The sequence below is a fragment of the Anarhichas minor genome, unplaced genomic scaffold (genome assembly GCF_050575085.1).
Source record: "Anarhichas minor isolate MPS153535 unplaced genomic scaffold, ASM5057508v1 ptg000017l, whole genome shotgun sequence".
Taxonomy (NCBI): domain Eukaryota; kingdom Metazoa; phylum Chordata; class Actinopteri; order Perciformes; family Anarhichadidae; genus Anarhichas; species Anarhichas minor.
Genome location: NW_027466463.1, coordinates 20,384,079 through 20,396,889, shown reverse-complemented (window position 1 = coordinate 20,396,889; position 12,811 = coordinate 20,384,079). Strand labels below are relative to the sequence as shown.

Sequence of the window (12,811 nt, the reverse complement as noted above, 5' to 3'; positions counted from 1 at the left end):
GGTGAACTCAGAGTCTGGCACTGATTCAGCTGAGAACAGGGACACGTGTTAAAAGGGTTCCCTGTTCCTGGATGAGCTTCTCTTCTTTTCAGTAATGCGCGCGGATTCCATCCACCCCAAAACAAATCATTTAGCTGCGTCCTTTAACTTTCCTTAAAGCACTGCCGTCTAGATTGCGGAGGGATTACAGATTAGGATCTGGGACAGCGGAGAGCCGTTGCATAATTAACTCCGAGGCGAGGAATTGAGTTATTCCTCCGGTTTTAAGTGGCACAACGTGGGCGGCGCGTCGAGGAGTCGATGCTGAACCAGCGGCTCCGCGCGGGACTCTCACGCTGGATGTGAAGCCGGAGTGGGGGGGAGAGGAGGAGGGAGGAGGAGGAGGAGGAGGAGGAACATGACGGTGTAACCTGCGGAGGGAAAGCGTGCCAGCAAAGGGAGGTTTTTTTTTTGGTCCGGGGCCAGCCGTGGAGCGGATGCGGTACAGTCCGTGTGATGGTGCGCGCGTCTCTCCAAAAGGTGGATTCGGTTTCCAGTCCGCGTAACACAAACTGACGCAGCGACTTCATTTGAGGAGAAAAAGCCGAAGTGAACGGAGGACACCTGAAGGGATCCTCCTCACTGGACTGGATCTAATCTCTCTGGCCACGCGCCTGTTTCTCTGTTGGCGTTGAAGCAGCATCTTCTGCTTTTATTGTTTTTATTGGACACCATCAAGAAACAGTGCGACTTTTTTTTTTTTTTTTTTTTGCACAATTAAACTGAAGACGGAGAGTCTCGGTGGATACAACGGAGTCACAAGAAGACATTTATTGACGCATGTGGACACTATGTGAACAATAAACGGGTGGAAATGCGTCGCAAATGCTTCGGTCTGCTCGAGGTAAGTTCTGCGCTTTTGGCTTCATTTTTGTTTCTAAACCATCGCATCCGGGTTTGGACATTTCATTAGAAATATCGTAATAAACTCTTATTCAGCGGAATATAATCTTGATGCGAGAGGATGTAACACCATCATCTCATCCAGATGTCAGTTTCGGATATTGTCTCCATCTCACAGCTTCATCCATTACAAAGCTTTCTCTGAACTGCGTTGGCAGTAATCCAGACTTCTTTCTGCACCACTTCGAGTATTTGTTTTGGAAAACAACAATCTGCATCATATTTATCAAATTAGACACACTGAAGCATGAGCCATGTGTTTGGTTAAGATGGCATGAGAAACACCATCCCAAGTGACTCGAGTCCTCCCTCTTTTTCTTTTTCTTTTGTTGTGGGACTGGAGCTCAGATGCTGATGCTGAAAACACCGATTTGGGAAAACATGGAGATTAAAAGTGTTAATGCACTCCTCTCACTTCCTGTTCTGTGTCTGGAATCCCAGAAAGGAGAAGTCCAATTAACATTTTCAACTCTTGAAAGCCTCCCCGGGATGACTCATGTGAGGCTTACGTCGGGGCACAGGGGGGCATGCGGTTGGTTGGTGATGCTGCAGAAGCCAGAGGTGAATCACTTGAGGAGAGCTGCAGCACTAAGAATAGTCAAGAATCCTCTGAACCCTCCTGGCTTCTATTCGCGTCCTCCATTGTTGTGATTTAAGACCTGGACCCCCACTCACGTGTCTGCTGTGAGGTCAAAAAGAAACTGAGTATTTACCCGAGTACTGTACTGTACTCTTCCCTTCTGAGGTACTTAGACTATTAAACTCACATGAAACTTCTCCAGTTGATTTCTTAATTAGGACAATTATTTTATTTTATTTCATACATTTCAAGAACATAAACCTGAACATTGGATAAATCCAGGTTCAAAACTCTTGTTTCATTTATGATATTTCTTTGTGTCGCTCCATAAATCAGAAAATACTGTCAACAACCATTCAAAGTCATGGTTAATCATGTTTTTATTAATAACATGTAGTATAACTGAGTGTGTGAGTGGTGTGTGAACAAACCCCTCTGTGTGAACCTTCAGCACACAGAGAGGAATGAACGAGTGAAGTTTGGTGAATGTAAGAGCTGCTGAAGTGGAGATTTATCATCAGAGTCTGAGAACAAACTCATTGAGAGGAAACGTCCTTTAAAGAGACGTTTAGTTACATTACAGACATTTAGAGACTCTACAGGTGAACACATGAACTCATAGATATCACCATGAAACTTCACCACTTCATCACTCACATTAAGACTATTGTTTTTTGTATTACAAGTTTTTCGAAATGTTATGTTTCGATATGGAAATGACCTGCAAGGTCTGCAAATGAGATTGACCTTTGAAATCTACAGACGCAGACAAAGTAGTAAAATAAACACTTGAATGTGTATTTTGAATGTTTTCGTTCCTCTATAGTCTGAAAGAAGACTCTCTAAACTTAAAACAAACAAAGTTTTGAGGTACATTTCCTGAGTACTTCAGTGGTATAAAAAGAAGTACTCAGATGTTATACTCAAGCAGCCGGAGCCACAGTTTGCAAATACTCTGTTAGTAAAAATAAAGTTAAGACTGAATCTGCATAGTTACTGTCGGATGAATGCTGTACAGTGAAGCGGAGTAGAAGTTTGAAGTAGCATGAAATAGAAATACTCAAGTGAAGTACAAGTACCTCAAAACTCTGCTTAAATAATGATTTCAAACCTTCAGGGAGGAATGTTGTATTTTTTATCTTCTACCACTTGTGTTCAATTTTGCAGATTACTTTTCATACAAAAACTGATCCGATTATAAAACGTCATCAAGTCATTTTAATCAGAAACTGAGTTCTTAAATCAGAGAATTTCAACCTGCTTTCATTTCAAATCAATTTGTTTCAAGAGGAGATCGTTCTGCTTTATTGGCTCTTGATTCTGAGTGTTTGTGTCGGTGACATTTTGTGGTGAAACACACACCTCAGGGCCGCTGCTGGTTGGCTGCAGCTCACAGACACTTTACATATCAGAGGCAAACATTAATACACAGCTGCAAACATCTCTAAGCTGCTTCACTGACTCAAGCGCAGGTCTCTGTGCTCTGTAAGGTGTGAAAAGAAACCTTTCTGAAACAGTTGCCGCCAATGTTACTAGCCGTAGAAATAGAACAGACTGAGGAGCAGCTGGCTAATTAGCTATCTTGCTAATTCCACTGCGCGTTAATGCTACACTGGTTACAGAAGATGAGCCGAACAGTGTGCTGGTCTCTAGTTGTCCCTCCGCCTCACTTCCCTCTGCTCCAGAGGAGGACGAGCTAACAAGCTAACTAGTCAACCGTCCGTCTCCTGAGCTGCGTCCGCTCTCTATATATATTTTTTGTACTTGTCAAATGACGCACAATGTCCTATTTTACTTCTATGTTTCAAGCTCTCTTCCTGTCTGTTTCAACACAGATTTCTTGTTCACCGTGTAGCATTATCAGGGATCTGCTGATTTTCACTGAATATCTGCCGATAACGATCAGCATTAAGACTTTATTTAACCCCCCGATGGGTGAACTGTGTAATCAATCTGCGGTTCACATGAGGCCAAACCAGAGAGTAAAACCAGTGGGACTAATGTAGAATAAGAAGATGCATTTGAAATAATAATGTTTATTATTATGACACATTATGATGAAAGCATCTGTCCCAACGTCTCTCAGAGGACACCAACATGTCCAGAAGCAGCCGTGGAAATAGAGTCTGATTTAGAGCATTTATTAAACATGTAAAGCAGAATAAGCTGCATGTTTTTACTACATAAGAGAATATGGGTTTAAAAAGGTTCTCAGGACTTGATTGTAGACAGAAATGATGTTTTACCATCTCAAATAACCACAAAATATTGCTCACACATCAATGCTTCGCTCATAATAATCCTTTAACAATTAATTCATATATAACTCGAGAAGTGTGGCCTTCTTTTTGTTGACAGTAATCCCGTGACTGTAGGCGTGACATCTTCCACATCATTGTACTTTAATGGAGAGCATCTTCCACACACAGAAAACGACGCCCCGCTGAATAAACACAGGCTTGTTCCATCCCGTGGGTTCAGCGCGGTGGCTATCAGTCACGTTGTGGAGCTTTAATTAGGTGGGAGGAGGCAGACGGCCGGCGGTACAGCAGGTGACGTCCTCTGATACCTGGCCAGGACTCAGTGAGCGTGAAACAGACGCAGCGAGCCACCGGGGACGGTTCAACCCATGACATCTGCTGCAGTTACAGTCTGCGTGACGTGACTACGCACCCTGCTGTGACCATCAGGTATCAATGTGCCTTCAGCTCTCACATGTAATGAGACAAAAACAAAGTTTCATTCTTCACAGAAACGTATTCTTTAGGTTCTGCCAACAAAGGGAAGAAGTGAAATGTGTTTCAGATGTTAATAATGAGAAGTATGTTTTATTCAAAGGGCTTGTGTGTAGGATTCTGGGGTAGCTTTTGGCAAAAATTGAATATAATATTCATACTTTTCCTTATTGTGTAATAACCTGAAACTAAGTGTTTCCACTAGTTTAGAATGAGCAGTTTTTATCCGTCGTGCTGCATACCCCCTTCAAAACATGATTCTACCAAATATCACTATCTGTAATGTAAAGGGACATATCCTAAGAAAGAAAAGCAGATGTGCTTATTGGCTCCAAATACGAGTGGACCTGAGTCTCCCTGTGTTTCTGCCCCACAGTGTAAATGTGATTCACTCAGTAACAGCCGTGCTGTTGGTTTTAGTTGTGGGTGAACTGAGTTTGAAAATATGCCATGCCTGTTTTGTTTTTTCATCAAAATGATCTGTTGAATGCTCGTCGGCTGCTCGAACACGACGAGAAAATGAAAAGCAGGAGTTTCTGTGATGGGGTCACGTAATTCATCGGGGATGTCTCTCCCTCGTCCTTGTGTGTAAAACCAAAGACATTTGGTCTTTATCAAAATGCAAAATACATGTTGTGCCCGAACCTGACACTAGTGATGGTATACCGCCAACCACGTGCACCGCCATGTTTCTACAGTAGCCCAGAGCGGACAAACCAAACTCTGACTCCAGAGAGAGTTTGTGTTTTTACCTGCAGGCCACCGTAGTTCTTGTGAAACCGTGGTACCGTCAGCCGCCGTCTGACCTCTGTTGCTCCTAAAGACCTGACCTCTGTTGCTTCGGGCGGCTCACGTTACCACAGTTGGAAAGAGGAGGAGTGTGATGGATGCTGTGGGTAATAGACTCAAGGACATCCGCAGCGACATGCGGGGTCAACTCGAGAAAGGCCAAGCAAAAAAGTAAACCCATGACATTTTACAGTCTTCTCTGCCTCTCAATGAAACACCACTCACAGATGCATCACTGGTTTCCACGCGTCCCCAGTGCAGCACAATGCACACATTCACCAGCAGTCACGAGACATCCAGTCTGGATGCAGAATGAATCCACTGTGCCGTCGTGCACCAGCACCAGGGTCTCACCTGTTATCAGCCCGGTTGTGTCAATGCAGCAGATGCTATATTACATCGTTGTGCAGAAAAAGAAGCTGTTTCTTCAGTCACATGAGATCCAGCAGACACGTGCACATAACCCTCTCCTGAATTATGTAACATTATTTAATGTCCCCCCCCCCCCCCCCCCCCCCCCTTTTTGCACACAAGTCGCTGCAACCACGCACACAATGCACACGAATGAATGTGGATTCAGCTCTGCAGCCCTCCAAGAAGGTAAATAACTGCTTAGCCTTTATATTTTATTGAGTCCTTGTATCTGTAAACATGAAAGAGTTGGGGGGGGGGGGGGGCAGTGATCGCACAAACTACAAAGCGCTCCAAATTAGTCGAGAGGAGTTGTTAATACACGTATCATCGTCTGCTCAAGGGCACCTCGAGTCTTTCGGTTGGATTCAACTTCGCCGACTGTGTTGGGGATTAAACGAGCTGTGTTGAACGTGTTGATGTTTGATCCGCTGATTGGTGTCTCTTCTCTGTTTTCAGGTGTGCGCCATCATGAGCCTCCTGCCTTCAGGCTCTCTCGCAGACCTGACGTGTGAAGCTGTGCTCGTGCTGTCGGGAAATGTCTCCTGTAAGTCCATGTTTACAAGACAGCAACTGCTTTTAGAAGCCGCTTGTGTTGCCAGTCTCTCCGCTGTTAGCAACACTTGTGATTAAATAGATTTAGACCTCACAAGTACAGTAATACCTGGTTATTAAACACTGTACACCGCAGCACACACCCAGAGAGCACACACACACACACACACAACCATGCACACACACTCACACAACCATGCACACACACACACACACACACACAACCATGCACACACACTCACACAACCATGCACACACACACACACACACACACAACCATGCACACACTAACAGGAAGGATCTTCTTGTTATTTGCCTCCGGGTTTAATACTAAAGATGAGGTCTATGATATCAATGTCTGTGTTATTATGCTGTCACATTTCTCCGGGTTGACTCGGCACAATCTTGAACTTCTCCACCTTAAGTGACGAGTACGGCTCCAACTTACGTCAATGCAGTGTCAAAGATAAAGTTAAAAAAAAGAAAAGCCCAAAATATTCTGTTTACAATCAAATAAAACAGAAAAGCAGCAAATTGTCACAGTGGAGTCGCTGGAAGCAGAAGCTGTTAAACGTTTCTGCTTCATGACTTCAACGATAAATCAACTCAGTCGACAGAAAAAATGTTGACGTTGTAAGTTTCCACAAACAACGAGATACGTTGAATGGCAACATAATAACACAATGTACGATTATTTTGTACATTACTGAGGTGTGATGGGAGTAAAAAGTGAACTAAATGTTTGTTTGTCAGTAACGGTGCCGATCCCATCAAGAACTTTGTTACATTACTTTTGTAACTGTAACAAAGGTGCTTTTAAGCACGTCCACACGTCACATATTCTGTATTTGAAGCTGTGGTGCTTCATTTAAATTCATGGCTAGAGGAAGAACTACTTGGTTAAGGTCTCCCAAATCAAATACACAACAGACAAGAGTCACAATTCAGATGGTGCTTAGAGGTCTTTGTCAATAATATTAAATATTTGTTGATTTACAAGCATTTGAGTGAACAAAAAAAACTTCTCAAACTAATCTGTTCTCATTTTAGATTTGTTTCTCTCACCACAAACGGGTTTTTAAAGAATCTGTTAGACTGAAGCGTCAACTATTCCCCAGAACATCCTTATTTCTTCTTGAGTTATTGCAGAACTAATAGCCTTACCCTCGGGGCACGTCTACATTCATATTTGCTGCTCCCGTCCCATTATTGCTGGAGGAAAGGTCTGTCACCAGTGTTTACCGTTGCCCTTTAATGCGCACCCTTTGTAGCTGTTAATCTGGATGTAATGAGATTTCCTTAGCCTTCCTCTACAGTGTGCAAACAAAGATTGAGGTTATTGATGAATGTCTTTCCCTCTGGATTTTGCAGTACAGTCGCTGGCCTCCACCTGGAACCAAACCCTGAGCAACGCCACAGGTCAGTGGAGCGGTGAGTCGAAACACGTTTCCCTCTTTTCACAATGTGTGAAACTGATTCAATGCAGCGCTACTACAAAGCAGAGGTTGTTGTGGAACACCCCAGGCGAGGAATATGTTTGATCTGAACTCAGATTATAGACGCTAACATCAAAGACAATGCTGGAAATAGATTTGGAGACAACACTCGGGAGTAATCATTAAATCCCGTGCACAAACACATTGTTCCATCCCCAACAATTTACCGCCGGAGCGCTGTCAGGATTCCAGCGTGGCTATATGTGGTCCCGAGCCAATGCCGGGAATGTACTGTACGGTCTGCATCTGACATTTCTGTCCTCGCGCTGCAGGCTCGGGACTCTACTGCGACACCTCCGTCGATGGCATCGGCACCTGCTGGCCCAGGAGCGGCGCGGGCCAGATGGTGTCACGACCCTGTCCGGAGATGTTCTACGGAGTCAGATACAACACCACCAGTAAGTCCTCCCGCGTCAACGCTCCTGCAGCTAAACAAGAAACAGTAGATTCAAGAGAACCAAACCTCCCTCCACCCTCACTCGTCTTCCCCTCGGGCAAATCCTGTTTACGTAATTGCATACACAAAAACATTAGCATGAGCATACAAATGAACGAGAGACAAAGTGTAGAAAACAACACGTGTTCACAAAGTAGGACCGCTGCAGATAATACAGCAGAAAGAAAGAAGAAAGGACGCGATGTGTTTCTGTAGATGTTTGAGAGATCAGATTTTTGTGCTTTTCTTTAAGTAAGTAAAGTGGTTTAGATTTCTGCTCTGGAGTCGAACTCTACCTGAACTCCTCCGCACCACAGTTTCTTCAAAGGTCTTAACTCTTAAAGTACAACTGAAAGTTAATTGCTGCAGCAAACAGATCTGCTCTCTAGATTACATGTCTGCTGTTGTCTTTTGAAAAGAAATCTGTTGTTTTATAAGCTGTAGGAACAGCAGTCGGTCGTCCACCATTTTGTTTCTCCACTCAAATATCTCAACAACTACTGAGCATGGGTCGTCATGACATTACGTTCAGACATTCATGGTCCCCAGAGGAAGAACCCTTCTGACTTTGGTCATCACATTTTAATTTGATACCAATACTTTGGTTTATGACCAGATACAGGCGGCAACCTCCAGGTCTTCACCTTCAGTCAAAGCTTCATGTGTTAAAGCTGCATTCTCTCTAATGTCCACCAGGGGGCGACTCCTCTGGTTGTATAGAAGTCTATGAGAAAATGACTCTACTTCTCTCTTGATTTATTACCTCAGTAAACATTGTAAACATGAGTTTATGGTCTCAATCTCTAGTTTCAAGTCTTCTTCAATACAGCATGATGTTCATTTAGTACATTATGGTCCATTTAGAGTCAAACAGACCATAAAGCAGGGGATGCTTTAGGGGCGGGGCTTACTGTGATTGACAGGTCTCTACCAGAGACGTATACGGCATCTCTACGTCACTCTTCCTCAGTCCAGATATGGTCACTTCTGTTCGTTGATTGCGAAAAAAACACGGCAACGGCTGTAATCCAAGATGGCGAAGCCGAAACCGCCGAACTCCACAAACCAACGAGTGACGTCACAACGACTACGTCCACTTCTTACAGTCTGTGGTCAGATACCTGCACATCTAACGACATCACCATCAGCCTCAGCTGGGCTTTGTTTTTACTCTTCCACACAGTGAGGCATAAAGATTATTAATCAAACGATGGTATCAGCTGATACCCAAAGCCCAGGTAACTCTGATCATTTAAAAAGTAAATGATTCTGATCAAATATGGATCAGTAGTCTGTGACGTGGTTTCATTTATTGCACTGCGGCACTCTGAAGGTAAAACAAACGCAGCACAGAAAACACAATTCAGTACATTTAGGAGATAAAAGCCGACGTGTTTCTTGGTCATTTAAAGTGTGGAACCCCCACAGGACCCCGAGGACAGAGAGAGAGAGACGGGTTATAATTCAGCTCACCAGTAATTTGACACTGCGAGGTTCAGTTCACCTTCAGCATTTCAACATAATCTCCATTCGAGCGCAGACTAAAAGCCTTAAAACAGACCTCCCATCAGCTGACTCCGCCAGCGAAGGTCAACAGTGGAACAAGGTGTTTACTTTACCGAGATTTAGGGCCGAATCACTTTCTAAATGTTAACCCCCCCCCCCCCCCATGATATCACCCCTGAAGTCAAGTTAAATGAAGACTTAACTTGATGGTGTATTTTTAGCCTGAATTTATTATTTATCCTTCTTGAATATTTCATATTTTTTCACCGATGAGGTCAGAAGAGGCTAAAGGCAAAACATTTAATGAAGCTGCTTCGCCGTCACTTCTTTTGCTGAAAGCTTCATTGTGAGAGGTATAGAACACGGTGACCTTAAAGAGTTTTCTCTCATTCACCACTTTGAGCTGAAAGCAGCAGTTTGTTCCTCTCCTCTTTCGTTAAGGACGCTGTGAACACAGCACACTAAACAGCACAGATGAGTCAGATGGCCACATGGGGTTTTATTACAGTTTAAAATCTGTAGATTAACTACAGCTGTTAAATATATGCACTAAAATGTACAATGCTTGCCTCTGAATTGTAGTATAAAGTGGCAAAAAGATGGAAACACCCGGGTATAAGTACCTCAACATTATACTTAAGTACAGTACTTTAACGTACTTTCCACAAACGGTCCGCCTCTCTGCTCGCTTCAACAAGCAGCACATGTTGGATATTATCCGTCTTTATAGGAAGCGTTTCCGTTCATGTATGATAGTTCAGAGGGTGGCAGGTGTTGAAAAGCCTGTAAAATTCCAAAATTGCTTCACAAGACAAAACGGTGCAACCAAAGATTGTGGAGACGCAGGCTGAACCGGCTGTGACCAATTAGTTTCCGCTCCATTTCATCGGTGACGGATTCACTGCCACCAGAAGACGAGGTTGCCATAAATTCCCGTGTGTCTAAGTGGCGCTGTGGTGTAAACAGCTTTTTTAAGCTTCTTTCTTTTATTACACAAACACTTTTTTTATTAGATGAAAAAAGTCCAGTCAATACATAGAATATATTTTTTAAATGAAAGAAGGATAAGGAAAGGAAACGTACACGAAGAAGTAGTAGTAGTAGTAGTGTACGTAGTATTAGGACAATAATAAGTGGCTTTAGAGGAAGGCGAGTGCAGAGCGGCTCGTCCGGAGTGGGCACTTAAAAGCCTGAGTGGATGTGTTGCTTCTCCTCAGATCCAGAGGGAGATTATTGCAGAGTTCAAGTCCACGAGTGCAAAAGTCAGCTTTCCCTTTTTAGTCTGAGTTGTTGGTGCAGAAAGAAGATCCGGGACGTATTTCAGCCGCAGATCAACTCCCAACGCCAAGAGACAAATCCATGATACGATTTATAGACGAGCAAAACCAATTACACTTAAATTGGATTCTGAGAAGACGAAGACGAAGAAGAAGAAGACGAAGAAGAAGAGTGATGCAAACTCTGGTTTCTGCTCCAGTTTCAGAAAGAATGACGAGTCATGAACCCAGAAATGTTAAGCCCTCATCTGGACCCACAAAACTTTACTCACAGACGATCGTTAACGGATCAAAGGAGGAAACTGTAACAGCAGCACAGAATTCACATCCTTTACTTTAATAAAAGTACTAATACCGCACTGCTTCACTGCAGGACTTTAACACTGATGTTAAAGTCCTGCAGTGAAGCATAATCAGAGAAACGTAGGTGAAGTCTTCTACTATTATATATTCTATCATTAGAGTATTAAATACTCGTGCATTCATGTAAAAACAGGATTTTAGCTTATATTTAACTATTAGTTTATGATTATTTTCTCCCTTTAATCAAAAGAAAATGAGAAATGAAAGCCCAAAGTGACTCCTTCACAGTGTTCGTTAAGTTCAAAACTCAACATTATTAATAATACATAAACTTTACTACTAATACATTTACATTATTAACATTATTAAAAGGAAAAGCAGGAAATCTGGAACCATGAATTATTTTTACATGAAAAAAGATTATTATCAAAATAGTTGCCAATTCATTTTCAGTCAGTCTTTTAATTGGTTATTAATTTCAACTGTACTTGTATAATTGGGGGTCTAATTAATAACAAATCATCATATTTTGTGTTTTTAACAATCTTAATGTGTAAAGCAACTAAAGCTGTCACATAAATGTAGAGTGGCGTGAAGAGGAACTCTCTCTCTTGTAAAGTACAAGTGCCTCTGACGTGTCCCTCAGTAGACAATGTGAGTGAATGTACTTCGTTAAATTCCACCACTGCAGCGTTGAGTCTTAGTCTTTGTGACGATGAAGTTGCAGCCGACATGTTCTCTTCAAATACAACCTGCTGCTAAAAACGCTGAACAGAAGTAAAGCTGACATCCATTGTGTGTGTGTGTGGTGTGTTGGTGTCCATGCCCTGATTAGCAGTACTGTGAAACAGCACTTCCACGAATCAGGTTAGTAGGTAGCCAACCGGGCTGGACTTCCAAATTTAGATCGAGACAAATCCTCGATTTAAAGGGACAGCGCGTCGTTTTAGCGGTGTGGTTGAAGATTGCGACCAACTGAAACCTCTCCGCTCACTCCTTCCTTTTACAAGACTGAGGTAACGTGAGCCGTTAATCCATTCCATAATATACATATATACATATATATTAGCACAACTTTAGGAACAACGGAAGTTAGGGCGGTTAGACCTTAAGTTAACGTAAAAACATGAAAGTCTCTCTGTCGAGCTAGTGTTTGGTTTGTCCTTTCTGGGCTACCGTAGGAACATGATGGGCAACAATATGGCGGACTCCGTATTGTCCGCCAACTGATCATATTAGGACAGATGCTTAACATCGCTGGCCATCATTTTAATGCCTTCAGGTCAAGTCAAAACCAAGATAAACATATTAACACAGTATAATAATAGAAATAATAAAACCTGAGTCATGTGTCAGAATTATAGACTCAATAAGCTTTTTAAGGAGTTGACATGAAGCAAGTGTGAAAATCAAAAGAGATGAGATGCCATAAAAACAATCTCCCATGAATTAAATATGCAACAGTAAATATGTTTTAGAGGAAACATAATTATTTAAATTATTTGTATAGCTTTTTCTTAACAAAAGCTACAAAGAGCTTTACAAGAGAAGAGGAAAAAAAGTAAATTAAAAATGAACAATGAGATCTTCAAACACAGGAGATCAATAAGAAATGTAAATTTACAAGGTCGAAAACCACAAGAAACTTTTAAAAGCTGTTTTATCAAAGAAAGGGATTTGTACGACGTTACAGACTTTGTTGCAAAAGATTTGATGACAACGTATTCAATTTGTTTTTCCCCATAAAATATCCAGTCTTACAATAAAGTATCTGCTCACAG

The 12,811-nt window shown here is 42.3% G+C and overlaps 1 protein-coding gene across 3 annotated transcripts in view; it reads left to right on the top strand.

The window, feature by feature from the left end:
- The first annotated feature begins 265 nt into the window (after positions 1-265).
- Positions 266-12,811, top strand: part of crhr1 (corticotropin releasing hormone receptor 1) — a 47,737-nt gene continuing 35,191 nt past the window's right edge. For 2 of the 3 annotated variants that reach the window (XM_076092876.1, XM_076092875.1), the window contains exons 1-4: positions 266-883; positions 5,917-6,004; positions 7,384-7,443; positions 7,781-7,906. In XM_076092876.1, the coding sequence (XP_075948991.1) occupies positions 854-883; positions 5,917-6,004; positions 7,384-7,443; positions 7,781-7,906 (304 nt within the window). In that variant the 5' untranslated portion in view covers positions 266-853. The remainder of the gene's footprint in view (positions 884-5,916; positions 6,005-7,383; positions 7,444-7,780; positions 7,907-12,811) is intronic. The other variant, XM_076092877.1, reaches the window with a different exon arrangement.